The 27891-nt window shown below is 38.8% G+C and overlaps 1 protein-coding gene across 1 annotated transcript; it reads left to right on the plus strand.

Moving 5' to 3' along the window:
• The first annotated feature begins 837 nt into the window (after positions 1 to 837).
• ophn1 (oligophrenin 1) lies at positions 838 to 27695 on the plus strand. The gene is made up of 24 exons (XM_085174666.1): positions 838 to 1653; positions 2840 to 2935; positions 3344 to 3405; positions 4066 to 4137; positions 6407 to 6508; positions 6614 to 6724; positions 6851 to 6955; positions 7046 to 7172; positions 7256 to 7356; positions 7467 to 7558; positions 9847 to 9925; positions 13184 to 13217; positions 13398 to 13460; positions 14024 to 14098; positions 16203 to 16287; positions 16728 to 16786; positions 17585 to 17690; positions 17822 to 17981; positions 18652 to 18799; positions 19531 to 19758; positions 21435 to 21582; positions 22108 to 22158; positions 24974 to 25022; positions 26720 to 27695. The coding sequence occupies exons 1-24, from the start codon at positions 1500 to 1502 to the stop codon at positions 26729 to 26731; spliced, it is 2319 nt and encodes a 772-aa protein (XP_085030792.1). The 5' UTR covers positions 838 to 1499; the 3' UTR covers positions 26732 to 27695.
• The last annotated feature ends 196 nt before the right edge of the window (positions 27696 to 27891 follow it).

The raw sequence follows: 27891 nt of genomic DNA on the forward strand, positions 1-27891 counted from the left end.
TAGTTATGAATGATCATCATCAGAATCATCATCTGATTCTTTTATTCTTATTCTCAGGCAGTCAAAGATAAAATCAAATTCCAATCAAATTTAAAAATATTCTTTGATTTTTACTCTACAATAATAATAATAATAATAATAATAATAATAATAATAATAATACATACATACATACATACATACATACATACATACATAATGGATTTGTTCCAAAAACGATGGCTGTTAGGTAAAAGCAGGGAGATGAAATGTTCAGTGTTTTCCTCTGAAGTGTGCTGGAGTAAAAGAATAAAGTTGCAGGGGGAAATATAAAGTAGAAGTTCCCTAGATTTGTACATTAGCTCAGTCCTGTTACACTCTAGATTGCGAGAGTGCCCTTGAAGCAATTTGTGCGGCAATCTCGCTCTAGCCTCTAACTCCTCAGCTCAGGCATCTTCTGACAGAAACATGTCTGCACATATAACCAAAGTGATTATAGTGATTCAGAGCAGTTGCAGTAACAAGTAACCAAGGAAATGCTGAGACTGGCATATTTAGGCACAGTCTTTACTACAGAATCAGAATCGTCTTTATTTAACCAAGTTTGTGCACACAAACAAGGAATTTGACTTATGTTGCTCTCTGTATGCCGTAAACAGAAAGGGCAGCATGTACATTTTTTTCCAGCGTGGGATTTAAATAAGTTCGCTGACTGCTGTCACGGTAACACCTCAGTGTAAGCTAAGTGCCGTGAATCTGCTTGCACAAGCAAAATTCTTGTACTTAACCCTGACTGCAGGAGCACACCCTATCCGTCTGTCTGGAAGTGTAACTGTGTTTTCCGACTGCACCTAAACGCAGCATCCATGGCAAACAAATTACTCAAAGTGTCCGGCGAGCCCTTTAAGAACCTCCTGGGTGTGGAAAAGGGGAGTTTTTTGTGTTTCTGTTGCCAGCTGGGTACGCTCCATTGCGCTTTGTCATTGACTTTTAGTAAGGATATTGGACTCAGATATGTTTATAATATCGCTTGAAGTAGAAAATATACTCACTGAGAACATATACTCACTACCTTGAGGGGTTGGTAAGAGCGGGTTTTAATTTTAGCGATGGAAAGCTTATTTAAGGAAGAACAGTGAGGCGTCATTTAAGTGTGAATTTTGGAATGGGACGCGGTCAGAGGGATCGTAGCCGCTCTTTTAATTACGACACGGTAAGGAGCAAAAAAGTGGTCAGGGCACCAGGATACAATTAAACCGAAGCATTAGCAGCGCGGACGAGTAAAAGAGTGAAGTGAGCCTAGGCTGCGGGAATTCACTGTTTCGATCAGTTCATTTGTAACCATCCGTTGCCGCAGGCTCCCACGGACACGATGGTTTCCCAACCTCGGAGCGGAATGTGTGGAGTAGCCTCAAGTGAACAGAAATGAGCGGTGTTTGCCACGGACGAGCGTAGGCAGCGCCTCTGTGGAAAGCGGACTCAGTGTTTCTATTGTGTTATAAAGTCGAGCGGTGCACAAGATGGTTCATACTCCGCTGGAGTTCAGCGACTGCTATCTGGACAGTCCGGATTTCAGAGAGACTCTCAAGTGCTACGAGCTGGAGCTGGAGAGGACAAACAAATTCCTCAAAGAAGTGATCAAAGACGGGAATAGTGTGATCACTGCAATCAAGGGTGAGCATGCTTAGTTAGATTGCTCTTTTTTGTGATTTGCATGTAGATTTAGGGCTCTGATGCCAACGGATCAGCATCAGTGCCCCCTCCCCTCCGTTATTTTACGTAGGCCTGCAGGATAAAGTGTGTATTTATGTGGGTGAGGAGCATTCAGGGAGTTGTTATTGCTCTCCAGGGAAAAGCCATAAAAAGGAGAAATAGCTTTGAACTGAGAGGCCACAGAGCTGCAGATGTGCAGGATGACCAGCACTATTGTTCCCGAACAGCTGTCTCCTTTTTGGAGGGCTTGCATCAGTCCGTGCGTCGCCTCTCCACTTCTCTGTGCGCTCATGTTTAGGTGGGACCATTCCCACTGATAGTATGGGTCAGAGCCAGGGACGCCACGCAGACGCAGAACTGTACATGCGTATATTTGGGTCAGCGTGGCACCCACTGGGGGTGACATTGTTTGTTTTGTTTGTCTCACCAAGATACTGCTGTGGAAATCCTGAATGGCAAAGCTGTTCACCTCGAAAACAGAAACTGTCATTGTAGGTACTGTAGTGGTGCTGGGGGGCGGCGAGGGTCCAATAGTAAATCCAGATAATAGTCAGAGGTCACGAGTTGCTGGGACAAAGTCCATGAAAAGCAACACAACCCCCCCCCCCCCCCCCCAAACTTTTTTCAATGTTCATGTCATCCTGCTCATCAGAATGCTCATGTCGTTTAATGCTTTTTCAGCCTCAGCACTGATTGTCATCAAATATGATTTCTTTAGAGCTAAAGCACAAGAAGAAGGGGGGGGGGGGGGGGGGGGGGGCACAATTGGCTGATGGAAAGAACATTAAACGATTGTTCCACTGAAAAAAGTATGAGGCTAGATACAACTAGCCAAGTTCCCTGGACTAAATACTCTACAGCAGTGATGCGAAGGGCTCTGTTTTGTTTTGATAGTAAAAGCCAGGCATGACGGGGATAATGCATTGCGTTATCAACCACATACTGGCTGCTACGCCGCTGCGGAATCCTGCCAAGGATGTCTTTCATACTTTACGGTTTCCTACCAGGGGAAAAATGAAACACCAACTTCTAATAATCTCGGCCTGTGCTTAGATTCATGAGAACTGGACTGAATTTAAAAGCAGTGTATGTAACTTGTCGTTAATTACAGATCACGCTTCGTGTTGTTATTTTCTCTCTTTTTCAGGATACTCATTGGCAGTGCAGAAGTTTTCCCAGACTCTCAGTGTGTTCCAGTTCGACTTCATCGGCGATTCACTGACGGATGATGAGATTAACATTGGTAAGAGTGATAAAGGCGCACTGCACTGCCTTGGATTGTGCTTGAGGTTTTAAGCAGTCAGAGTAAATACGTGGCCAGAAATATTCAAATTTATTGTAGTTCTTCTACATTTGAGTTTCTCCGCTTGAACGCGGTGGAAAGTACAGCACTTTTGGCTGTCGGCTGATAATGCCTCAGAATTTAGATATGAGGAAACATAAGGCTTTGTGTGCTCCACTATATCCTGCCTCGGAGCTCGATGGAAAACGTGCATAAAGATAGGTGGAAATTCTATGAGCATAAATCATAAAGTGAGTTTTGTAAAGTTCTGAGCAAGTGTCATCTGCTGCTTTCCTAATATGTCCTCTGACTCAGCCAGTTTCGATAACACCATGCAAAGTTATCCTCTTTTGGTGCTTTCCTCCCCAGCGCAGTCATTCCAGGAGTTTGCCGGACTTCTGCAGGAAGTGGAGCACGACAGGATGATGCTGGTGGGTTATCAACTTCCTCCATGCTGACTGTGCATGCTGTGCATGCTGCTTGAACTCTTGCTGGATATCGGACACCGCATTAATCTATCCTGCACGAAAAGTGATACTGCTTTAAAGGAAACCACTAATGCATTATGTTTCTTATTTTGCTGTGATGCCATCTTTAATGTGTTCATTTTGTCACACAAGACATGTCAGTTGTGTAAAGGTGTGGCTGCATGCAAGCACTGTGAAGTGTAATGCTGGTAATCATTTTGGTATCAGTTCCCCTCTTGGGTTTCTTCTTCTCTTTTTGTTTATTGTTACATATTGGCCTGCTGTTGGTAGAAATTTTGATGCAAGTTTTGTCACCTCAGTTTTTGCTGATTCACACACTTTATTATTCTCCAAGTAATTAAGGCAGGCAGGTTATTACAATGGGAGAAGCAGTTCGTATTTGACTGGATTCTCCAGATAGAGATGTAAATCTAAAACCAAAGGTCATCTTGCTAATTAAACTTGCAGCAGGTGCTCAGAACTGTGATGTTTGTTTTTTTTGTTTTGAAAAGTGCATAGATTTTTAAAAAAATTCAAAACTCTTTACATTATGTTAGAAAGTGAATCTACAAACACGGTATGTTTAGGAGCCGTCAGTAACGGTTTGTTTTTTTTCGTGTCCAGGTTCAGAATGCATCAGATCTACTCATCAAGCCCTTGGAGAAGTTCAGAAAGGAGCAAATAGGAGTAACAAAAGTAAGTTCTTTGTTTACCCTGTCCTGTAAGTGACATCATGGCTCATTCCTGTAAATGGCACTGGAAGCACTCGATCTACTTCAGTAGCTTCAAAATGTGCTTCTCTACATGGACAGTCAGGTCATTAAAGTATATATAACCTCCCTCTGCTTCCCACAAAGACCAGACAGGATGTTATAAGGTACTTCCCCGTATTTGTGTATAAACTATTTTTGAAGCACAATAACCTGTCGTCTTTCTTAAAAACAGGATATTGCAGGTGTTTTTAGTGCGTGCACTCTGTAGTTGAGAGCAGCTCAACAAATTTCTTTATTTCGTTCTAAGGTGATATCATTAAAGTTAGGATTTTATATTGTGATTGTTCAAAATGACGTTTGGGAGTCTCATATTTAAAATATTCTCATCAAGCATCTGTTTCATGGAAATCTTGCTTCTGTATTTAGATTTAGTTAAATATGTATTTATGAGACAACTCTGAAAATACATTTTTTTTTAATTTTTATTAAAAATACCTTCACAGTTGTTGTATTGCATAACTCTTGTTTATGGTTCTTTAATGATTCTGATTATTAAATATAGCAAAGCCCTGCCCTTATTGATGTACCACTTAATAAAATCAGGGTACATATTCTTAAGGTATACAAACAGACAAAATGGTCAAAAATTATATTAATTTATCTACAGTCAGTACTGAGAAAAACTAAGCCCACCTTTTCAGTTTCCATAAGAATTATGAATGAGTAACATCCAGGTGCTGCTAATCAAACTGAGCATCGGTTTGGCACTTTGCTGCTCTAGAGAAAACATGGAAAAACGAAAAAACGAAATAAATAAGAAAATAGGAACTACATGTTAGTCTCTACATGTCTCAGTTAGCATGTTAAATGTTAAAGTTCTTGGCAGCACAATTACAAAATTAAAAATTAAAAATACTGAATAAATATTTCTTGTTTGGAAGGCTTGTCAGGAGAAAGTCTCTTCTTTCTAAAAAGAACATGGTAGCACAGCGTAGGTTTGCAAAGTTGCATCTGGAGAAACCAAAAGACTTCCATAGCAATGTCCCTTGGACAGACAAGACCAAAGGGGTGTATCTTCACTTTGTAAGGGTGGAGATTTGAGCTTGTTGTGTAGCCACTGGACCTGGAAACTTTTCACTTATTGACTCAACTATGAACTTCTCTATATATGAAAGTATTCTAGAGTCAAATTGTCAGCCGTCAATCCAGTAGCTAAAACTTAGGCCAAATTGTAACATACAACAAGAGAAAGGGCTAGAGCACAGCAGCAAATCCACAAAGAAAAGGATCGAGGTGTAGCAGCGGCTGAGAGCTGTACGTAAATAAATGCCTACATGCCTCAGTGAACCGAAGCAATGTTGTAAAAAAGGGTGGGCCAAAATTAGTCCACTATGACATGAGAGACTGATAAAGCAATACAGGGAACAATTAGTTGTAGCTATTAATGTTAAAGCGACTCTATCACAGGGTATGTCATACAAATTTGCATCTATTAACGTTACAATATAGCTATTGAATCTGGTCTTTGATATTTTACAGTGTTTACATTTTTAAGTTTTCACGTTTCTGTCTGTATTTGTACTCATTGTACTTTTTTATTGTCTAGTCATTTATCATTTAGTGAGCACTTACAAGAAAACTGTAAGCTGTACCATTTTTGATTACTTTTAGCTCCTACTTTAGCAAATGTTGGTTAAGTTATATTTTTTGAGCTTCATGAACTTGAACGTTTAAGGATTTATTCCTACTACTGTACCTAAACCGTTGCATAATGTTTATTTTATTATTTGTATATTATCAGTTTAGCTAGTGTTTTTTGTATTTTGCTACTTTTAGCTATCTTTTTAATATTCTCAGCTCGCTTGCTAACTTTTCATGTAAATACAGTCAAAACACATTTATTTTTAGATGTTACAGCTGACAGTTGACAAGTACTGGCATTTTAATATTGAGATATAATCTATAGGTTTTAGCATTAGCGTGAGCCTGACTGACAGCAGATAGCTATTAGCAGCAGATTCAAGATGGTGTGTTATCAGCTATATGCATTTTCAAATTTATAAGCCACAATTCTACAACAAAAAGAAAGAAACATGCAAACAGGTGATTTGTAAAAGTTCTCTGTTACATAATTTGACTTGCAGAGGTGACTTTGGAACTGTGAATGCAATGCAAAAGGCAGTACTGACCTGCACACTGGAGTTTGGTGGTCTCTAATAATAAATAATCTTTTTCTACAATCTGTTTTGCAGGAAAAGAAAAAGAAGTTTGATAAAGAGAGTGAAAAATATTACTCCCAATTAGACAAACACTTGAATCTCTCTGCCAAGAAGAGAGAGACTCAGCTTCAAGAGGTTAGTTGAAGTACAACAAATCCTTTGCATCACTTGGGTAGGGAAATATAGAGGTGAGAACCATTTAAAAAAAAAAAGATGATATTTTTGTTGAATTTTCAATAGGCTGATGAACTCCTAGATAAAGAGCGCGCAAACTTCTATGAATCTTCAGTCGAGTACGTATACCAGATACACCAGGTTCAGGACAGGAAGAAGTTTGACGTGGTGGAGCCGGTGAGTGCGGTTTTTGTGCTTCCACGCATATAACAAAACATTGAGGAAATATTCCTGGTGTCATTCATGCATTGTTTGCTTTGACTCTTGTTGTAAGATCATGTAATGCATACACTCGTTGGACAGGTGCTGGCGTTTCTTCACAGCATTTTAACACTTAACAACCTGACAGTGGAGATGACTCAGGACTTCATGCCTTACAAGCAGGAACTGCAGCTAAGCTTGCAGAACGTAAGCACTGTTACCGACAATGCCATCAGCAAAATTCACTTTCCTTAAATCATATACATTGTTTTAAGTACTTTCCGGTTTTGCCTGCAGACAAGAAACCACTATGAAAGCACTTGTGAGGAGTTGGAGGAGCTAATGAAAAGGATGAAACGGCCTTCCCAGATCTATAAAATGCACAATTTTCCAATGAAGGGTTATTTGTACTGTCAGGAGAAGCGTAAGTGGGTTGCTATATGTTTATGTGGAATCTAGTTGTTTCTGTAGGCTCTTTTTAAAAAAAACTGCTTTCTATTCCTCCAGGGGCTCTGGGTATGACATGGGTCAAATATTATTGTAAGTATCAGAAAGAGGGGAGAGTGCTAGTCATGGTACCTTGTGAACAGAAGACTACGACTAAACAGGTGCTGACCCACCTTCAGCAAACACCAAATTTCCTCAGAAGACTTTCTCTTATATTGTTGTCTCCATCATGTTTACTGATTATTTTCCAACTCTCTGTCCTCACCTGAAGGGCCCCATACAGCTCACACTGAAATCCTGCATCCGCCGGAAGACAGAATCCATAGATAAGCGCTTTTGCTTTGACGTGGAAACCATCGAGAGGTTAGTGCAAACAAGCTGAGAAACTGTGAGACAAAAGCCTTATGGGATAAACAGATTCAGGCAGCGAGGTGAACAGGTGGTTTACAAGGACATGGTGTGAAGGCTTAATGGAGTGTAGCCCAAACAATCCCTAAGCAAAGAGCTGGAAACAGATGGCAAACTTTCCGAGGACAGAACACAACAGGCTCATATTTATATAAGCAGGCCAGTCAGGACAACATGCATTTTAATAGCCTCATAAGCCACAGGGATTTCTGTCACACAACAGGTTTGTGTCGTGAAATTGGTAAAAATATTTGGGTTTTCTTTTTTTAAAAAAAGGTTTAAAAGCAGCTTGAATTATACATCGCTCTGAATGCTGAATCAATTTGTTAACTGAATATAACCAGGAGTCGGCTGTTTGAGCAACTCAAGGTGGCAGTGCTGTCTAATGTAGGAGCTAATGCTGTGAGTTCAGGCAAAGAAAAGCCTGCACAAATGGGCCTGAAAGGCAACCAGCTCTAACCTTTGACCTTAGTGGAAGTGAATTAAAAGTGAAGATTGGTACAGGTCTCTCATATCCTCTGACAATTTAGTACCTGCTTGTTTATTTGTTAAAATTACAAATTGCTGTTTGATTAGCTGGTCTAGATTTAGGGACGGCTCTGTTTCAGGTATTAGAGGTTATCCACAAGATTCCTGGTTTGATCCCGGTCCTATGAGATGCATTACAAAGTATACATGGGCAAGATGCTGAATCCGAAATAGACCCTGATGCACAAACTGTGTGTGTGTGAATGTGTGAGAGAAAATTTTATGCATGGACTAAACTAGTTCTCTGCAGCCTTATTTAAATCATAGCATTTTGTTAACATTCTGGATTCACAGTAAAGTAAAACCACAATACCAAGGCAATAAATCATCTCCCCTTCGGCACTGGTAAGAAAAAAAATCTAATATTTGGCACAACCGTGTGCCTGTTATGCTTTTGGTTTCATGCACTTCTGATTTCTGTTACATTTGTTTTTTCAGAAAAGTCAGCATTTGACTCACTCGTGTTGATGTTTCTATGGAAGAGCAGAGCTTTGATCTCAGTTTAAACGTATTCTTCCAAACTTTCTAGCACAAATTATTCTGTAATCGGGAAAACACCTGCAAGCCTCATCTAACGCCTCACCTTTGGCTCAATTGGTTCCTGTCAGAGGAACCTCCAGAGCCCACCTGCACTCAAAAGTCCAGCACAGGAGCAAAATATTGTGTGCCGTGATGTTTAACCTACTCAGGAGAGTTGGTTGTAGGTTATTAATTGCTGTCTTATATTAATCCTTGCATCATATAATTAGACCCACGAGTAACTCTCCACAGTGCTCCTAGCCTCAAGTAATAGCACTCAGTAACAGAGTGAGTGTGCTGCCTGTGCACCCGGGTTAGCACTGTTTAAAAATTCACATTTTGCATGAAATTATGGTCCATTATAAATTCCAGCAGTGGAATAAACTGCAGTGTCAATGGGTGAATGTGGCTTGTAGTTTAAAAGTGCTTTGAGTGGTCAATAAGACTAAAAAGTACCTTATTAATGCTAACCTGAATACAGATTACTGACCTACGAGAAAAAATGGGAAAACTGGTCAAAATCAACAATGAGTCTTTGCTTCTAAAAGTTAAATTTCCTTTTTATCCACTCAGCTGTGAAAATATATAAGAAGTTATACTGTCATTTTTACATGCTAACGATCATCATCATCATCATTATTATTGTTATTATTATTATTATTATTATTATTATTGTTACTGTATTGATGCATTAATTTTAAATTTTAAATTCTAAATAGTGGGTAATAAAAGGATTATTTCAAAACTCCCTTGCACAGCCTTGTGTTGAATAATGATCATTAAAATGGATTTTGAATTTTGGAAGAGTTTTTTGGGTTTGCTTGATTAGCATAATTGGCAGAACAAGCTTTTAAACTCATTGCACAGTTGTTTTGGTTAACAATTGATTCAGTAGCCTACAAGCTGTAAATTCTGGCACTGGATTTTGTTACTTCTGCAGAGGACAGATTGCAGCAGTGGGTTTTCATCATCTCTTTATGCTTGTCTTATTTATCTCAATTTGTTCCCATCGCTGCCACATGCGATTTAATCAGCTACTTTAAAGACACTTTGTCTCTCCTCAATTGCTAAGAGAATGTGTATGATGTGTACGAGTGTTTCAAAAACCCCCCAAAACTAGAACAGTACACCCTTTTAACTGACGGATTAAATTGCAACCTTTGCCTTTTTAATGTCATTTGTTTCTGTTTCCATAGAAACACGCCAGTCACTTTCCAAGCTCTTTCGGAGGGAGACAGGAAGTTGTGGATGGAGGCCATGGATGGAAAAGAGCCTGTGAGTTTGTTTCTCATTTCATTTAGGATTATTCTGTGAAAACAGCTTAACGGCCAAAAAGATTAGCAGAGCAATTTTGTCCCTTCAGCGAGGCTACTGCGCTGGAGCCGTTTCCCTCCATGTGCAGTCTAACACAGGGCTTGTTTTTTTTGTGTTAAATTAATCTTCTTGGATGGTTGCTAAACACACATTGCCTGATGTTAACTGCATGTTTGGATTTGGATTGCATGGAAAACAAAAAAATGTTTTATCTTTGCATCATCAAACAGAGAAAACAATCTGGAACTGTGTGTTATTTTAAATGCTTTATGTGAAAAAAAAGCTGCCCTTTCATAATTGTTGTTGTTTTTGTGTGTTTTTTTTTTTTTTTTTTTCTCAATTTAACTTGCATGGCTGCTCAAATTTGACATTTGTTAAGCAGTGCAGGAAAAAAGGCAGCGGGTAGCTCATTATAATTTTTCTATTACATATGTGAGAGCTATGGTGTGAAGCTTGACTTTCACATGAACACACACATCTACGTACAGCTAAATGATGGCACCTGGTTAGTTAAGAGCATTTTGCTGAATTTGTGCTGAATTGTTTTTCTTGCTTTCTGATTCTTAAAATCATATTTGGGTGTTGATGAAGCCCTGCCTCTAAAACAAAACAACCCCCCCCCCCCCAAAAAAAAAACTGCCAACTTGTTGCTCCACCATCTCTCTTCACTCTTTTGTTCAAAGTAACAAAAGTGCCTTTACTAGCAAAATTCCAGTGTTAATTCCTCTTTATGTTTGTAGATGTTATCATTTTTCGCTTTCAGTATTGCCTGCTCTCTGCAGTTCTCACATCACATCTCTTGCCCGCATGTTTTAATGCATTGGTGTTGTGTGAGACCCAATGCAACAGTCATTGCCAGGGGATATGAAAATAACAGAACACACTTTTTAGTACCCTTTTTTTCTGCAGAGTTCCCCCTTTTCTTCTTTATATATTATGAAAGTTGCACAAGAGCTTTTCTGCCCAAAATAAGCTGGAACTGTGAATTTCCAGTGGACTGCAGACTATCTGGCCTTTAGACTTCTGAATACATGAAATTGTCCGAGTTGTAGCACTGCTTTTTTCCATTATTATTTTTTTCTTTCACTTTATGCAATCCAAACAGTGCAGAATGTATTTGCTTTGTTTTCACATGTGCACTCACTGACTTTTTGGGTACGCCTGTTCAACTCCTTACTATTGCAAATATCTCTTTAGGACTGTGAAGACATAGTCAATCTGCTAATGTTCAAATGTAGCATCAGAATGAGGAAGAATCAGTGATTTGAGTGACTAAATATTGCTGATTGTTGGTGCTATAGAAGGCCAAAAGTAACTAAGAGAACCAATCATTATGTCAAGCTACACAGAAGAACATCTCTGAAGGCAAAACAAATCAAACTTTGAAGCATCTGGGGTACAGCAGCTGAAGACCACACCAGGTGTGACCTCTGTCAGCTAAGAACAGGATACTGAGGCTACAATACAAATGGACAGTATAAGTGTCTAGTGTAAATGACATGTAAGCATGTATCTGTCCTTCCTTGTATCAACAGTTTAGGCTGCTGATGGTGTAATGATATGGAGGATATCTTCTTGGCATACTTTGAGCCCTGTTTTACCAGCTGAGCATCATGTCCATTCATCTATGACCACATTGTACCCATCTTCTGATTACTGCTTCCAGCAGGATAAAAATCCATGTGACACAGCTCAGATGATCTCGCACTGGTATCTTCACCGTGACAGTGAGTTCACTGTATTCAAATGTCCTCCCCAGTCACCAGATCCCAATCCAATAGATGAGTTGGGGTGGAGTTTTCCATCATGGATGTGACTGCTACCATGCAATCTTCCTTTTTCAGCTGCTCCCTTTAGGGGTTGGATCATCTGCATCCAAGATTTTATGCCGAATGCCCTCACTGACACCAACCTCCCCACCTGACTGGGCTTGGGACAGGCACTAGGAATACACTGTCATGGTGTGTCGTGGTTGGGTTGATGCTGTAATGGTAATATGGACCAAGACTTCTTAGGAAGCATTCCAGCTTCCAGCATTGTGTTGAATCTTTGCTATGAAGAATTAAGGCAGCTCTGATGGCAAAAACCGGTTTATCCTGGTACTAGCAATATGTACCTAATAAAGTGGCCAGTGAGTGTAGATCTTTCTGTACTTCCTCTACTCTTCTTAGTGCACTTCTTTACTTTGATTAACTTCCACAGGTGGAAGTTGGAGTTGCAGAAGAAGTTGACACGATTGAGCCCATATATCACAATATAATATGACACTTAGATCCCTTGAAGCCCTTGTTTTGTTTGATTTCCTTGAAATTTTGAGAGCTCTAAGATGATCATTCATGAGGCGTCCAATTTTTAAAGAAAGCGATAGAGTTTTGTTGTTTTGGGTGTTTTTGTCCATACCATCTGTCCACTAAGATTCCTGAAATTTGGTAGCTTTTGCCATCTTTCTGACCGTTAGACAAACAGCACTGTAAACCTACCTCTGACCCAGCTTTCACTTTGGCAGAGGAATAGGAGAAAAATGTCTGCATGCACTTCTCCAAAGTTTCCTAAGCAACTAGAAATGTTGGCAAGTTTCATGCTAGCCACTGAAATTAAAGCAAGCATCTAAACGTTGGAGGAAAAAATCAATTTTAATTGTTGGCTAATGTTCTTCTCTAGCATTAGGTTTTCTATCACATCTAGAATTTGTAAGTAATGAACAAAAAAAAGCCTTGCACAAACTTGTATGGATAAACAGTCATAGATAAACTCTAGGTGTGACTGTTATATTTTACACTTCAGCTGTCTGTGGCTACAAATGCTCGCCCTGCATAAGTGTCTCTGAACAAAGCTGTACTGTGTCTCTGCTGGTTTGGAGCTGGCCAGGACCTCTGACTTTCTTTAAAGTAGAGGGCAGTGAGCTATTTCACGGCGAGGATCACACACAAAAAAAGTGCTCAAAGTAGAAGTGCGTCCTTTTTCTTTTTTTCTTTTTTTTCGTCATTACTGTTGTTATCATGTACTTTGAATCTGCTCATGAGGTAAACTTAAACCAGAACTCAAAAATCATGCTAATATTCTTGTCAACTCCTCTGAAATCCTTCACTGTGCCTTTCAAGTGTTTGTTTCCTCTCATTTTTAAGGATTTATTTTCATTAGTTCCACGGTGTGTTTGATTTTTTTTCCTGCACAATCCTCACTTTTTTTTTTTTTACTGCATCTTTTTTTTAATTTCAGATTTATCATTCACCAATTCACAAGCAAGCTGAAAGTAAGTCACTCATCAGTTTCTTCAATGTCTAAAGCTGTAATATTATTTTATGTGGACAGATGCTATACTGTCCTGCTTTCCATCTCATGCCATTGAATGCATCCATTTAGCAGTGACAAGCATGTGCTTGATAATTGTGGCTTTTTTCGTAAATGTAAATTAATTTTTTTGTTTCCACAGTGGAACTGAATGAAACTGGATTCAAGTTTGTGCGAAAGTGCATCAATTACATTGAAACAAAAGGTAAACGGTTCTGTTAAAGGATCGTTCTTGCTTTTTTTGCCTTTTTAATTTTTCTTCTTTCCCTTAAGGGGGCGTAGTTGAGTCACGTGTGACACATTGACACTACTCCGCTGGCTGCTCTCTGTGAGACATGCCCTTCTTTATAATAAGAGTTGTCTGAAATGTAGTATTTTTCACATTATAAAGGATTTTAATCATCACGTTGCTCTTTCTTTCTTGCTTGTTATGTGAGGGTCTATTAAATTCAGGTTTTTACCTCTTCTTCACATCTTCCCTTCATGCTCATTGTTGCTAAAACTCACACCCTAATGATTAAAACCTACAGTCACAGTATTTTTCTCCAGTGTCATGATTCATCTTACTGGAGTGAAGCTAAGCTCTAAAAATATTAACATGTCTATGTTTTAAACCGAATACACTAGTGAAAGAGAGATTTTTTTTTTTTGTATCTGTAATCAACATCAGGGAACATCAGGAACATTCAAGGGAATCATGTGGGCATTTCCACAGCTCTCTATTTGTCCACACACTTTTTTTTAACCTTCCCCATGTCTTCTTCCTAGGAGCCACACAGGAAGGAGTGTACAGGACGGTTGGCAGCAACATCCAAGTGCAGAAGCTTTTAAACGCCTTCTTCGGTAAGCTTGTGAAAATTTGCTACATCTGCCCTTTTACAATGTTTCACTCTGTTAGACTTATTAACACGACACAACAGGTTCTGCAAGTTTCGATCTGCTGACTCACTGTTCCTGCTTCTGGAAGGCTCAACCTTAAAATTGCTTTAAGCTATATCCATGGTAGCCAGTAGCTGAGCATTTTAGCCATGCTAGTTTTATTTAAAACAGATCCTTTCCATATTTGTAATGCTGACTGTGACACTTAGCATCACTTAAATTGACCATAATTTACAGAATTAACTTAAGACTTCAAACTAGCCACTGAAGCCATAAACTCATAGTGTTTTGAAGTGAGAGAGCAAGGGATCTTAAGGGGTAATTTACTAGTATGTCTGCCACTGGGATATGTTTTTGCAGCCACAGGCTGTACATAAAAGATGGATTTGTTTCCTTTTTTTAAAATGTCCAGCAGGGGGCGACCAATGTGGTTGCTAAAGTGCTTGTGGTTCTGCAATAGACCATATCTATTGGTCTAGGCCATATCCTCCTGACAACCGAGGAAAAAAAAGAATCTTCAAATGTAACTTTTTTGTGATTTCCTACCCCAAAAAACACATGAGATATCAATGGAAAGCCAAGGATGTCCTCTGTTTAGTACACCGGGACTTGGTAAGGTAGCTCAAATAAGTAATAAACAAAAGAAAATGGCTATTATAGAGGACATAAAGAATAAGCTGGTTTTCAGTAGATTTCAGATAGACCGTAAAGTTCATTTTGTAAATTATGATGCCTTTTAGAGTCAGACAAAGATAAAACAGGATGTGCTCAATGAGTAACGACCTGTCAATCACAAGTCGCGGGCTGTCTCTCTTTTAGCAAGATGGTGACAACGAAAATGGTCAGCTCCAGGCTTCACTACAGGATGCCACAAACCAGTTGGTGAAATCACAGTGGCTACGTGCATCAGTTATGACACTTCAAGCTGGGGGAAACCACGCTAGTTTAAGGCACCTTGGCCAGGGCTTTCTTTTCAGACTCAGAAACTATGCCTTCATTAGGGTAGACCAATTCAGGTTCAATACCAATAATGTGTTTCATAGTAGTGGTGTGAACTTTCTCTGTTTACTCTAGGCTTCCTGCTCCAGGCTCTGTGTGTGTGCTCAAACAGAAAATAGATCAAACCAGACTTCATTCATTTAAACATTCCTGATGCATTCCCGCAGCCAAATGACAGAGATGTGGAAATTACTTTAGATTTTTTGGTCAGATTAAAGTGAAATTAACTTTAGGGATTTAATATTCTTGGTGATAAACAACCTACAAATAATTCAAATAAAAAAATTGAATTGAATTAGTATAAATACAGGTGCTTTATATTTTAAGGTAAAAACCCTACAAGACTCCAGCAATGTGACAATCCCCTGTAAGCAAGTGCTTGGCAACGGTGGGAAGAAGGAAGAACTCCCTTTTTAACAGGAAGAAACTGCCGGCAGAACCGAGCTCAGGGAGGGGTGGCCATCTGCTGCCACTGAATAATTTTCAAATCTCTGTTCTTTTAGTTGCAATCGAGCAGTGCAGAATAGACTTGGCAGCAGATGAGGATCACGCATGAAAACATTTATATATTTTCTGCATTAGTAGCTGAATGCTAAACAAAGTCGGCACATTTTGCACTGCCGCAACTGTAGTTGACAATTTGGTGAAAAAAAAAAAAGAAAGCATCTTTTCCAGCCAATTTGAAACCATAACCTGCCCTGGATCAGGTCAGGACAAGTTGCTATAGTAACTAACCAGGTAAAGAGAGAGCCACCTTCGTGATGCTTAAAACTCTGACTTTGAGCTCACCAGTCCTCACTAACACAGTAATGTTGCTTGTAGTAAAACCCTCTGCTCCTGATGACAGTGGGTTCTTTGAGGTTGCTGTAGAGCTGGCGTTCTCCCCCAGCTGTGTGGGGAGATGTGTGTAAACATAACTGTGAAGGAATGCTGCTGTTGCTCTTTTTTTTTTTCTTCAGATGTCCTCATGACGCTTATCTGTTATACAATGTGGCCCACACACGTCACATCTAGTTAGTGTCTTTGAGTAATTAAGGTAGCATGAGCCTTTTTTCCTGCTCTTTCATAGACCCTGCAAACCCAGGAGATGTGGATCTCCACAGCAGCGACTGGGATGTTAAAACAGTCACAAGTGCTTTGAAGTTTTATCTCAGGTATGTGTGTGTGTTTACATATGACATTATATTATATTATTTCCCTATTATTATGATTATGATTATGATTATTATTATTATTATTATTATTATTATTATTAAATGCCTTTTAATTGGTCCAGGGTCAGATTTGTTTATATTCTTACATGCACTTTTGCAAAATATATAATCGCAGGGTTGTAAAATCCCCAAAGTATTTTTCCAGCATTGATTGTATAATATGTACAGATGTGGATCTGCACATCTGAAACACATTTTTATTACCACAGTAACAAATGTGGGCTTGACAGAAGATGCACTCGCTTTCGCTCGCTCACTGTCTCATTACTTTCTAGTGTAACTCTATACTGAGGGAATGCTGCTTTTTGGCTTTGTCGTGTTTTTAATGTGGTGAGTTATATTGCACTTGTGTTTACTTGTGTGTCCTTATTTATTTGCAGGAGTTTGTCTGAACCTCTAATGACCTACAGTCTGCACAGAGACCTCATGTGTGCTGCAAGTAAGACGTGTTTTGGAAGTGTTCCATTGCTAAGGCCGGGGAGGTTATGTTCTAATGTGTGCCTCCTCTCTAAAATCTTTCCTTGAATCTAGACTTACCAAAGGCTTGTGTTATGTATATTAACATGGTTCAATCCAATTGGTTTTCTGTTTAGCTATGCCAGGCAAATGGAAGGTTAAAGAGTGACATGTGCTTTTTACACTTGTATGTCTTTAACATATAGTTTTCAGTTGCAATTATGATCTTCACATGAATTTTTTTTGTGTGACGGATAATTTAGTATTTGCAAAACACCCCCAAAATAGTACACAGAGATTTTATATAAGGCAAGAAAAATGGCAGTAAAGGATAAAAGAAGGCATCAATACTGTGCATGCTGGAGGTTCACTGCCATGTCAGGCAACACTATATAACTCTGGACACTAAAGGAAATCTGAGACTCCTATTTGTTTTTATCTGTCACACAGCAATACTGTAAAAACCAAGAAGACAATGACTTTAATAGCATCAGCCTCATTCTGTCAGGATGTTGCATTAAGGCAGCTGGTGGCCTCAGGTTCCTGGAAATGCCATTCATTATAGGAAATGAGGGGGCTTCTCGTTATATGGCCTGACATTCTGGAGACACTCTTTTATTAGTTTCACGACGGTGCAGAAAGGCTGTTGCCCGGTCCATGCTCTCTCAGAAAGTGATGCTGTTTTTGGTTGTGATTAACACAGAACGATTGATTTTATTGAGATGACATAAAAGGAAAATGAAATGATCATGATTTTTATAACTTCTTGTCTGTGTGACAGAGTCAGATAATCTGGACATTCGACTGAGTGAAATCCATTCACTTACCTACAAGCTGCCAGAGAAGAATCGGGAAATGCTGGAGATGCTTATAAAGCACTTGGTGAAGTAAGTGCGAGCTTACTCGAATGCGACTTGAAGAGCAGCTCTTTCTGTCGTTCTAGAAGGAGCTCTGTTCGTGTGCCACTGGCTGTTTTGAGTTAGTGTTTTACTCAACCCAGCCTTCCATTTGTTGACAGCGTGTGCAGCCACAGCGACGAAAACCTGATGACTTCTTCAAATATGGCGGTTATCTTTGGGCCCACGCTAATGAGAGCAAAGGAGGAAACTGTGGCGGCCATGCTGGATATCAAGTTCCAAAATATTGTGGTTGAGATTCTGATAGAGCACTGCAAAAAGGTACGGCTGAAGTGATGTCGTTCACCCAGAGAGTTGTGAGACCATTAAAATTCGTAGGTATGTTAAGCTATTACTGTTGGTGGTTTGCTTAACGTAAAGTAAGAAAAAAGGGGAAAACTGAAAATGTGGCTCAGTCCAAAGGTAATAAAATCTACCTACCAGCACTTTTAAAGCCAACTAATCAACATGTTGCCCCCTTTGTTTTGGAGTGCAAAACACAGCTGAGGATTTCTTTCCAACCATTTTCTTTTATTTGTCTTGGCAAGGCTGCTGAAGGCTTTGGAGTTTCCTGTACATAACTGCCAGTAAAACAGCAAATTGCTGTTTTTATGGTTTGGGTTTTATATGAGTTAACTAAAAAAGTCCTCAGGACTGAGCCAGGCTATCTGACTGTCCTGCTGGTTGCTCTACATCTATGCTTTTAAAGCGACTTTGTGCAGCACAAGCAGCTTTGTGTTTGTCACCGCTCTAGTCATTAAGTTACTACTTTGGTATTTGTGCTTTTTTTCCCTCTCTTTGTTGTTCTATGTTAATGTCATTCTTAAGAAAAAAAATACTTTTCTAGTTTTAGATTTTTTACTTCTTTCAGCTGAGACTCTGTGGAGCTGAAAAAGTAGCCAGTGAACTAAAGTGTTACTGTGACTTTTTTCTTTTTTCAATATGGTTGCAGATCTTCAGTCATATGCCAGAGGACAGCACTGCCCCACCTGTCCCACCCCCGCGGATCAACCCGAGAAAACGGCAACCCATCACAATCTCCAAGCGACCGGCTCGTGTTTATCAAGCTCTTAGTCACGAGCTTTACCAGCACACTGAGAGTAATTATCAGCCTCTCTTGGCCTGATTGTCACCATCATCCTCATCATTATCCCATGCTGTCTTTGCTGAGCATACAGTAGATTTTTTAAAAAATGTTTTTAAATATATTAATTAATTCATTTTATTCTTTAAAAAGACTCGTACCACAGCGTACCTGCAGGGTCATTTCTTGACATTTTCGAAATAGGATTTATTGTAGTGTGTGTGTGTGTCAGACAAAGCAGTTATTACATACTTCAAAACTTGGAATTTGTTTGTTAAATTAAATTCTATTCTGTTTCTCTTCTATTATAATTCTCTATCTGTATCATCTTCAAATGTTGTTAGAAAATAATTTGGTGCTTCCAAAAAAAATTAATTTCGAGCACAAATGTATCTACAGTTTGATCTCACGTTAATCTTTTTTTTGTCAATGCCTCAGGCTAAATCATTCAATTTATTGCTTTATTGAATCTGTTGCTAAGTGGCTGTGACTCTTGTCTTTTCATAGACAGTGCGAGAGAAAGTTTGGGTGCATGCAGGTGCTATGTTTGCATTGTGTGCGTTATGTGGCCAAATAACACGGTTATATGGTTAATCCAGAGCTCGAATGATCAGTTTCTGTGCATTGTAATTATTGTAATAATAATACAAGTTTACCAGATTAACGTCATAGAGTAAAATATTTCCATATAACTTCATGTTTTTAATTTACAGCAACCAAACTGTTAATGTTGCTTCTTTGTAACAGATGGTCAGAGTGACAATTCCAACGTGGATGGTGAAAACCCAGTGAGCCCCACTCCCATACAGCGTCAAAGGAGACAAGCATTAGTACCCAAAGCAGCTATCCGTCAAGACAGGCAACCAGAATCTGATGCTTCTTCAGCAGGAAATGGGGAGCCTGGGATCTACGTGAGCAGGGTGCCATCCTTTCATGGCAAAAAAACACCTGCAAAAGGGGCAACCACCAAAGAAGGTGATTTAATGGAAAATTCCCTATCTCATACATGTTCGTCAGCAATGAAAAAAGGCCTCTTAGAGGACAGAGGGATACACCGAGTATGAAAAGCAATGTGGTAGTTTATTATGGCCAAGATCTGGGTAATCGAGTCTGGAAGAAAATGTTCAACATTCTCAGGCAATGCATGTGGCTACATGTAGCATTTAAAAATCATTAATCTTTCCCATTGACTTGCTCTTTTATCAATAACACGTTTCTTTTACTTTTATACTAATAGTAACAATCATGCCTATTGTGTTGGTTTACGACTTTGTGTGTTTCAGCATGTACAACGGCTGTAACTTTGATGCCGCTGTGTCTGTCAATTTATTATTTAATTATACACTGCTATAACCTTGGAAAGTAAACAAGTTTAAACTGAGCTTTTTATTTGTTTAAAAAGAACTTGATGGCAAGAAGCAATCATAGTAGAAGATCTCCAGAGTTAATTTATGAAGCAGAGTGTTACGCAAACATTTAGAGCTGACAATGAAGCATGGCAGTCGCTTGGTTGCAGATTTTAAGCTTTTCCTCATGTGTCAACTGCCCATCATATGAATTGAAGAAGTGTTGATTTTAGTTACCAGTGGCCTAAGATGGCCCATTTATAGTGTTTATGCACTCATAAAAGCCTTATTTGATGAAAAAAACATCTATTTAAGCAAATGTTGATTACACTATTTTTCTACAGCTTGTGGTGTTTAAAATATCAGTATTACATGACATCATTTCATGCTTTCACTTGTAATGTCAAGTTTATTGTCTTTACTGAATATATCAGGAGGGTATCCCAGATAAATAACTGCGCAAATGCTGTTACGTTCCCCTGAGGGGTCTAGGCGGTGAGGGGGAGGTAACAAAAAGTGTCCGGGTCAGAAAAGGAGACAAGAAGGCATAAGGGTTAAATTAAAGAGTTTTATTAAAGTTTCTATTAAAACTAACTAAAAGAGACGGACAAGCCGCTATCACCATTTAAAGAAACAAACAAAACTCAAGCGGTGGTCAATAAAGTAAAAAGTAAGTCAAAAAGAGTGCAGCTCACTAGCTGCAAACACAGACACACAGCTCACTAGCTGAAAACCACAAAAACACAGCTCACTAGCTGCAAACACCGCAAAACACTCAGCTCACTAGCTGTAACCACACTAATGGCACTCTGGCCCAGAGCTCACCTTTTCCTGGGCTTAAATCTCCTTGATTACTGACGAGAGTCAGCTGCACAAAAGGGAAAGGTGGCACCTCAGGCAGAAGAGGTGGTGGGACACGCCCACATAGGCACCTTCAGGAGGAGGCCCTGCTAGGGCCGTAACACCCCCTCCCATAAATACAAACCTGTGGTTTGTCAAATGATTATGATAAACAAAACTACAAATCAAGTCCGTAACCGTCGCATCAACAAATTGCAGGCTTTCCACCTACCAAACCCCATAGTAACGGTTAGGCATTGCCTGCGGAAGCTGCCAACCCCATCTCAATGGGTTCAAAATACTTACTGAAGGTGGCCGCAGACCCTCAAAACAATGTCTCATGTGGTAGCCAGGGCTTTTTTGAGCCATCACATGTGGAGAACACAGCAGGCAGTTTTATTAAAGTTTCTATTATGTGAACTAGTCCAACCTGAAATCTCCTGAAAAAAGGGTTATTTTTTTCAGGAGACTCTGATGGGCTGACCAGAACAAGGTCCACGGAGAAACAGCAGATTTGTAGACCCCCAGTTAGGCCTCCTGAGCCACCGTCCAGGTTCCCCGCTCCACAAAAGCTTCCAACTGCAGCCAGCAGTGAGTGCACAACCACATCCTAGTAAGTACTCTTCATACATGCAAAAGTCTTACCACATGCTTATATATTTAACTGCAGTGTGTGCAAAATTATTGAGCTTAAATTGTGGTTGACATGAAAATTCCAGTAACTCAGCAGTGCACAATTGCACGTATTGTGATTTTTTTTTTCCACCTTTGGAGGTGGAAGAGAACAGACAGAAATAAAATATAGTAGTATAGTAGATAGTTATGAACTAGGCTCCATTCATCAGGTGAAAGGAACGTGACTGCAGCTCACCAATGTTTCTAAATAAGCAACTGTTTGCTTCAAAAACATTGCTAAATAAAGATAGTATCGAAGTATCTGTTGCTGCCTCCAAAATAAGATTTGTCAGATTTAAGTTGTTTTTCTTGTTAGAGTATAATAATACAGAGCATGTTGGTTCTGCTTAAAATAAATGACCACAGCTGCAACAGCAATGACTGATGGCAGTTTTAAATCTTAAATGCATCATATTGTCTGTGTACAGTGTCAACACCTCTACTATTTTTTTTTTTTCCCCAGCGTTGCATCTAAAACAAAGTTTTTTGAAAACGCCTCCAGGCAAGTCGGCAGGTATGTAAATGCTTTCTTATCAGGTATGCATGCATGTATATATTTTTACAACACAGCTGATGTTCATTTAAAAAAGCTTAGCAGAAGGTGAGACCGATTTAACAAATTCATGTGTACAACTCATTGTCAGTAAAACTGGGTACATGTTGTTTTTTCCCTGTAAAATTAAAGACAGTCAGTCAGATTATAAATAGCAATTTTACTCCTAAGACAATGCCATGATTTTCTGAACTACTGTTGGACAGCTGGACACAGACAGCTTGCAGCTAATTACAATCAATACTCTAGAAGGCTCTCAAAAACCCACTCAGCATTGCAAAATCTTAATTACATTTTTGAATAAATACTAAATATGATTTCCTAAACCCTGAAATAAGATTAAATTTTGTACTGCAAGCTGTAGAAGAATAGTACCCTGTATTGCTTAAATGTGACACATTTAAGCAATGTTAATGGATTGCCCTTTATTAAAAACAAATTATGTGCTTTTAGGTGTTGTTTGCAAATGCAGAAGAAGAGCTAGGGGTTAAAAATATGAATAGCTTGCATATAGTAAAACCTTGATTTGACAGTTACAAAATCACGATATGGATATTGGTAAGTTTTGAGTTGGAAAGGTTTGGACACGGTTATTTTGAGGGCTGATCTACGTAATTGCATATGTCTCTGTAATGGTTTCCCTATTAGTATACAAAATAAACACAACATGATTTACTATTGTTTGCAATAGGCAAGGTAACACGTGAAAAGCAGCCGAAGGTTCAAAGTTTAAATTGTTTTTTCCACATTAATGTAAACAGTTTCATTATTCTTTTTTTCTATGAATCCTTAACTTGAAGATCTTTTGTTTTGATACAAACAGATATGTTGGTAGCGTAGTGGTTAACACGTTGGCTTGGTAAGCAAAAGGTCACTGGCTTCAATTTCAGCTGGAAACACAAATCAGGAAGGGCATCCAGCATCTATTCTGTGTCCTTGCTCTCATCTCTTTACCCTGACCCACACACAATGGCTGCCACTCCTTGAGCCTGGTTCACCTAGAGGTTCCTTCCTGTTAAAAGGGAGTTTTTCATTCCTGCTGCCACCAAGGGCTTGCTTTATAGTGCTGATTGTTGGGGCTTTCTCTCTACTATTGTAGGGTCTTTACCTTACGGTATAAAGTACCTTGAGGCGACAGTTGTTGTACCTTGGCGCTATATAAATAAAATGTAATTAATTAATGCATTAAAATGTTGACATTGAAAATGTGCTAGAATATTGTTCCTCCTATTCAGGTGTCACTGAATGTAATTTGGGATTACTGTTGCCCAAAGCTGGCTCTGTGTGAGAGTCTTTCCTTTGACTTTTATAAATACCTAAAGCATCATGCAACATACAGATGAAAAGTAATTTTGTGAAGCATTACTATGTGGATCAGTTGGGATCTGATGCTTGGCTATGTTTTGTGTACTTCTAAACAACCGCAACATTTAATAAAGGACACTTTGGATATGTCAAATTTATGCATGCGTGTTCGTAAGTGGCTGCATTGTTAGTCGGTTAGTCGGTCACTTTGTGTGTCAGGTGTTCTACTTTTTGGATAATTATTTATAAATTCAAGTTTACTTTACTTTGCTCTCATTTGGAGCTTGCTGACTCCTGTGTGTTACGAGTGTGTGAGAGAGAGTGTGTGAGAAATAAAACAGCCTCACACTCACTCGTGGAGAGATGGAAAACCTGTTCCTATGGGCTCTCTTAGGCTGCCCCCTTTCACAGTCCCTTTTGTGAGGTGGAAAAAGACACACATGCGCTTTGATTTGCAAGTTAAGGTCCTTGCCGTTCACCCTGTAGCTGCTATAAATAAACAGTGTCCAAATGGGAAGAACTAGTGGGAGTATTATCAAAGAAAGATTATATCCTCATTGTTCTTTAGAGTGTTCTCTTTGAAATTGATGTCCAGTTTATATAAACACGACAAAAGGGAGGCTAAGCAGCTCGTAAACATTCAGTTTTTGAAGATGATGTCTTGGCTTTGTCAGGACATCTTTTGGGGTGTTCCAGCTATGCAGTGGCTAGTACCCAGTTGGTGCTGTCTGTCTGATCCCACAAGTACAAGAAAGTACTGGAGCATAAACATAGCGTTTCCTGTATATGTGGCTGTGTAGAGTAGTTAGAGCAATTTTGAAATAATGAAAGGTCCTGATCAACTGAGCTAGACTGTGGTGCAATGGAGGATAAGGTGGATAATGGAGGAGGTGGATAATGTTTACCATATGACATGGATGACTGTTCCCGGTCATTTACCCGATTAGCAGGTGTCAGTGGGAAGCAGTATAGGAAGAATTCAAACCAGAGGAGAAGCTGTTTTTTTTCTCATGCCAGGAAGCCTTGGATCCTGACATGTATGCTGAAGTTAAATTTAACACTTCACTTTTTCACATCTTCCTAAAATTGTTGGGGACAGCAGACACCCGTTCATGGCAGAGGTATGCCCTGATTGCAGCCATCTCTATGAGCATGATGAAGCGAGAATGGTTTGAAAAACATGTCAAGAGCTCAAGTTGTTATTTGGCTTCTGAACTGCCCAGATTTCAGTCGGATCTAATATCTGTGGAATGTGCTGGGGAAAGAAAAAAAAGCACACAACTTGCAGAACTTGGATATGTGCTACTAATGCCTTAGCACCTAGTGTAAGAAATGTTTTGTAAAAAAACATAAACATTCTGTTACAGATTATTGTTTAATAGAATTACATTCACAACAAGTTGTGAAAAGCTGGTGAAATAGTGTTTGTAATGTTTTTGTTTTTGTTGTTTTTTTTTCTCTTCTATCTTAGTCCAGCGGGTTCATCGTCAACATCTGCAGCAACGACGGTAAAAAAAGAGGTAACGTTAAATAGATGTATTCAGTATTTGTAATGCTCTTCAGTCTTTCCCAGAGTAGTAAACTGACATACTGATGCTTGTGGGGGATTCACCTGCCTTCACATTGTAACACACTGGGTACCACTTTAATGCTATGTTTACATTTTAAGTTTCTATGTAGTAAGGTGTAGTCTGTCAGCTCCAGAGAAGAAGAGAAGCTTTCATATTGAATACGTTTTAATGTGTGTTCAGTGTCATTTAAGGTACATTTAAATGCGAAATATTAGTACTTTTTTCCCGCTTTTTCCCAGTTTCTTCAACTCCTTGTGTTAAAATATAATTAGAAACAGTTCCTGACCAGGCGTCAGTATGTTAAAGCTAAGTGTATTATAATGTGTATTTTGAATTTAGTGTGTTAGTTGTGATTGTCCACATGCTCACTTACACTCTCACCCATTAAAGATTGGCAGCAAATCATGAAACTCTCAGTTGATGGATGTACAGTGCTGTGAAAAAGTATTTCCATCTTAAGTCTCCCAATACAAGCACATAACCTTAGCTACGGAGGCTGCTGTAGGACAAACACCTTTATCAGAATTTAAGACTGTACTCTGTAACTGCCCCAGACCACCAACACGTTCCTACTATTTCTGTATAAAAAACTTTTTTGCACACACTCAATTTGAACATATTTGAATAATATGAAGTATAATATGAAATATTTAAATAATATCAACACTTTATGTACTTCAGATTTTTAATTTTTACCCTGGATCAAATATAAAAACTGGCCACCGTTCATCTTCAGTGAGTGCAGGCTGTCAGCCTACTGTTTATCTTAGATGTCAACATGTGTCCATTTCTGTTTATTTTGGAGGAGAAAATTCCCAAAAGGAGTGTGGTATGAGTTGATGAGTGAAAACTGTCCACTGACAGTTGTTGCTGAGGATATGATGAACTTTTCTCTCAGTAAGCATTGCTGTTTTTGCCGCTGTTAGCCAGCGTTTGAAGTATATCTAACACTTTTTTTTTTTAAAAACCACTTGAGCCTAACATTAGCTGGCATAACCAGCTGTTGTTGTTTAGCCGGCTCAGCTGTCTGGAGATGGGACGGTTGCATGTCTAACCTGCTGACAATTTCAGGAATGAATAAACATATTTATGCAATATTTTTGTGCGTTAGAGCCCTGACTGCAGTTCAGGAGAAGAGACTTGAAGCGAGGAGCAAGAGCAGTGGTGTTTGAGGAGAGAGAAATGATTATAAAATGATAATGAAAATACATCACCATTACACAAACATATACATTATACATGACCGTATGATCATTTAGCATATGTACAAATGTTAACATTATAGCTTGAGCTAGTTATGATCTATCCTATGGTCTGTCCCAGCCCTATACTGTATATTCTTAATGGATTCATTCACTGTTTATGAGGACACATTCCCTCAATAAATGCAATAATAATATTAAAATTTAGTTGACGATCTGAAACGTGTAACTGTGGCAAATATGCAAAAAAAAACTTCTGTACACCACTTCCTTGTGTATCATGTGACATTTGTGTAGTATGCTGTGCAGTGGATGAAGTTTACATTTAAGATTTCAAACAGCAACACCAAACGACTGGTGTACTGCATCAGGTACATCAGGTGACTAAAATATTCTTACATTCTTTCCATATTTGAAAGAGGCTGTCTGTGTTCCTTTTTCTAGGAATTTAAGTGAGGAAGATGTGGCTGACATCATGTGACCTTTAGGAGCCCATCAAGCTGGAGGGAGTCACCACTAATGAACTTAAATCGATCCAGTTTGTGTAAAAATAGAATGAGGAAATAGCTCTTAATTGAATTACTTGGTGTAAGGATCTTGTTGTGAAGCGAGCTCCTTTTTAAGGAGTTCGCAAAGTTACTGGTTCTGTGTTCAGTTAGCATTCCAAAGTTAGGCTGGAGTAAAAATAATTTACCTTTGTTTATTTTGTTAAATAAAATCTCTCTAGTCCATTTACAATGTTTAATAGTTTGATTTGGTCATGACACCAACTGTGTTTGTCGGGGTAAACTGCAGTGCTGGTTATAACTTGTTGCTAACACAAATCTCCCAAAGAAAACTAATTCATTTAAAACTGCCTAAATTAGTTTAATCATTGTACATTAGTAAATGTGAATTTTTACTCTCGTTAGATTTTGAATAGGATTATGAAGTGGCCCGTGTATTATACTTGCAACAAGAAAAACTACAGTGTGTCATGTAAGTTCTTTTGCTGACGAGCCAGCTAAAACATTGACACTGATCAGAAAAATACTATTTTTGTCAATCTGGACAAAGGGCAAGCAAACACTTTGGTTAACCTATTCAAAGTCACTTTCATGAGGCATTACAGAGAAGTACTTATGCTGTCACCTCCGATCTTGTCAGTGTAGTTTGAATTCACACTGAATGTAGTGGTAGCGTTAACGCAGCTCAAACATAAAACAAACTTGACTGTTAGAGTATGTGAAAATAACACTCCAGTGTTTTTGCTTCCATTTCTGTGTTCTTAAAATTGTTATGTAAATTTTACACTTGTGTGTTATGTGTTTGTTGATATCGTTGTTTTAATTTTACATTTTTTAATCCAGCTTTTAAAATTCAGGTTGATTTCTGGTTTTAAAAAAAAAGGAAAAATAAACTGAAGGACTTCTAAACCAGACTCATGAGTAGATGCATTTCTTTTCCATTCATTACTGATTTTTTTCCCTTTTACCTTCATATGACATCTAATCACTTGTGTGGTGTTGACACCATGTCAATATTTAACCAAAGTCAACACAACAGAACTGTTGTTGCGAAGCTTGAGTGTTTAGATATGTTTGAAGCCTGGGCTTTTGACTTCACTGGAAGTGTAA

The sequence above is a fragment of the Neolamprologus multifasciatus genome, chromosome 10 (genome assembly GCF_963576455.1).
Source record: "Neolamprologus multifasciatus chromosome 10, fNeoMul1.2, whole genome shotgun sequence".
Classification (NCBI taxonomy): Eukaryota; Metazoa; Chordata; class Actinopteri; order Cichliformes; family Cichlidae; genus Neolamprologus; species Neolamprologus multifasciatus.

Bases quoted from the DNA above. Each gene is read 5' to 3' on its own strand.
- ophn1 (XM_085174666.1), top strand. From the start codon at position 1,500: ATGGTTCATACTCCGCTGGAGTTCAGCGACTGCTATCTGGACAGTCCG. The intron at 6,956-7,045 runs GTAAGCACTGTT...TTTTGCCTGCAG, and splicing joins TGCAGCTAAGCTTGCAGAAC to ACAAGAAACCACTATGAAAG. The intron at 17,691-17,821 runs GTAAGTGCGAGC...ATTTGTTGACAG, and splicing joins CTTATAAAGCACTTGGTGAA to CGTGTGCAGCCACAGCGACG.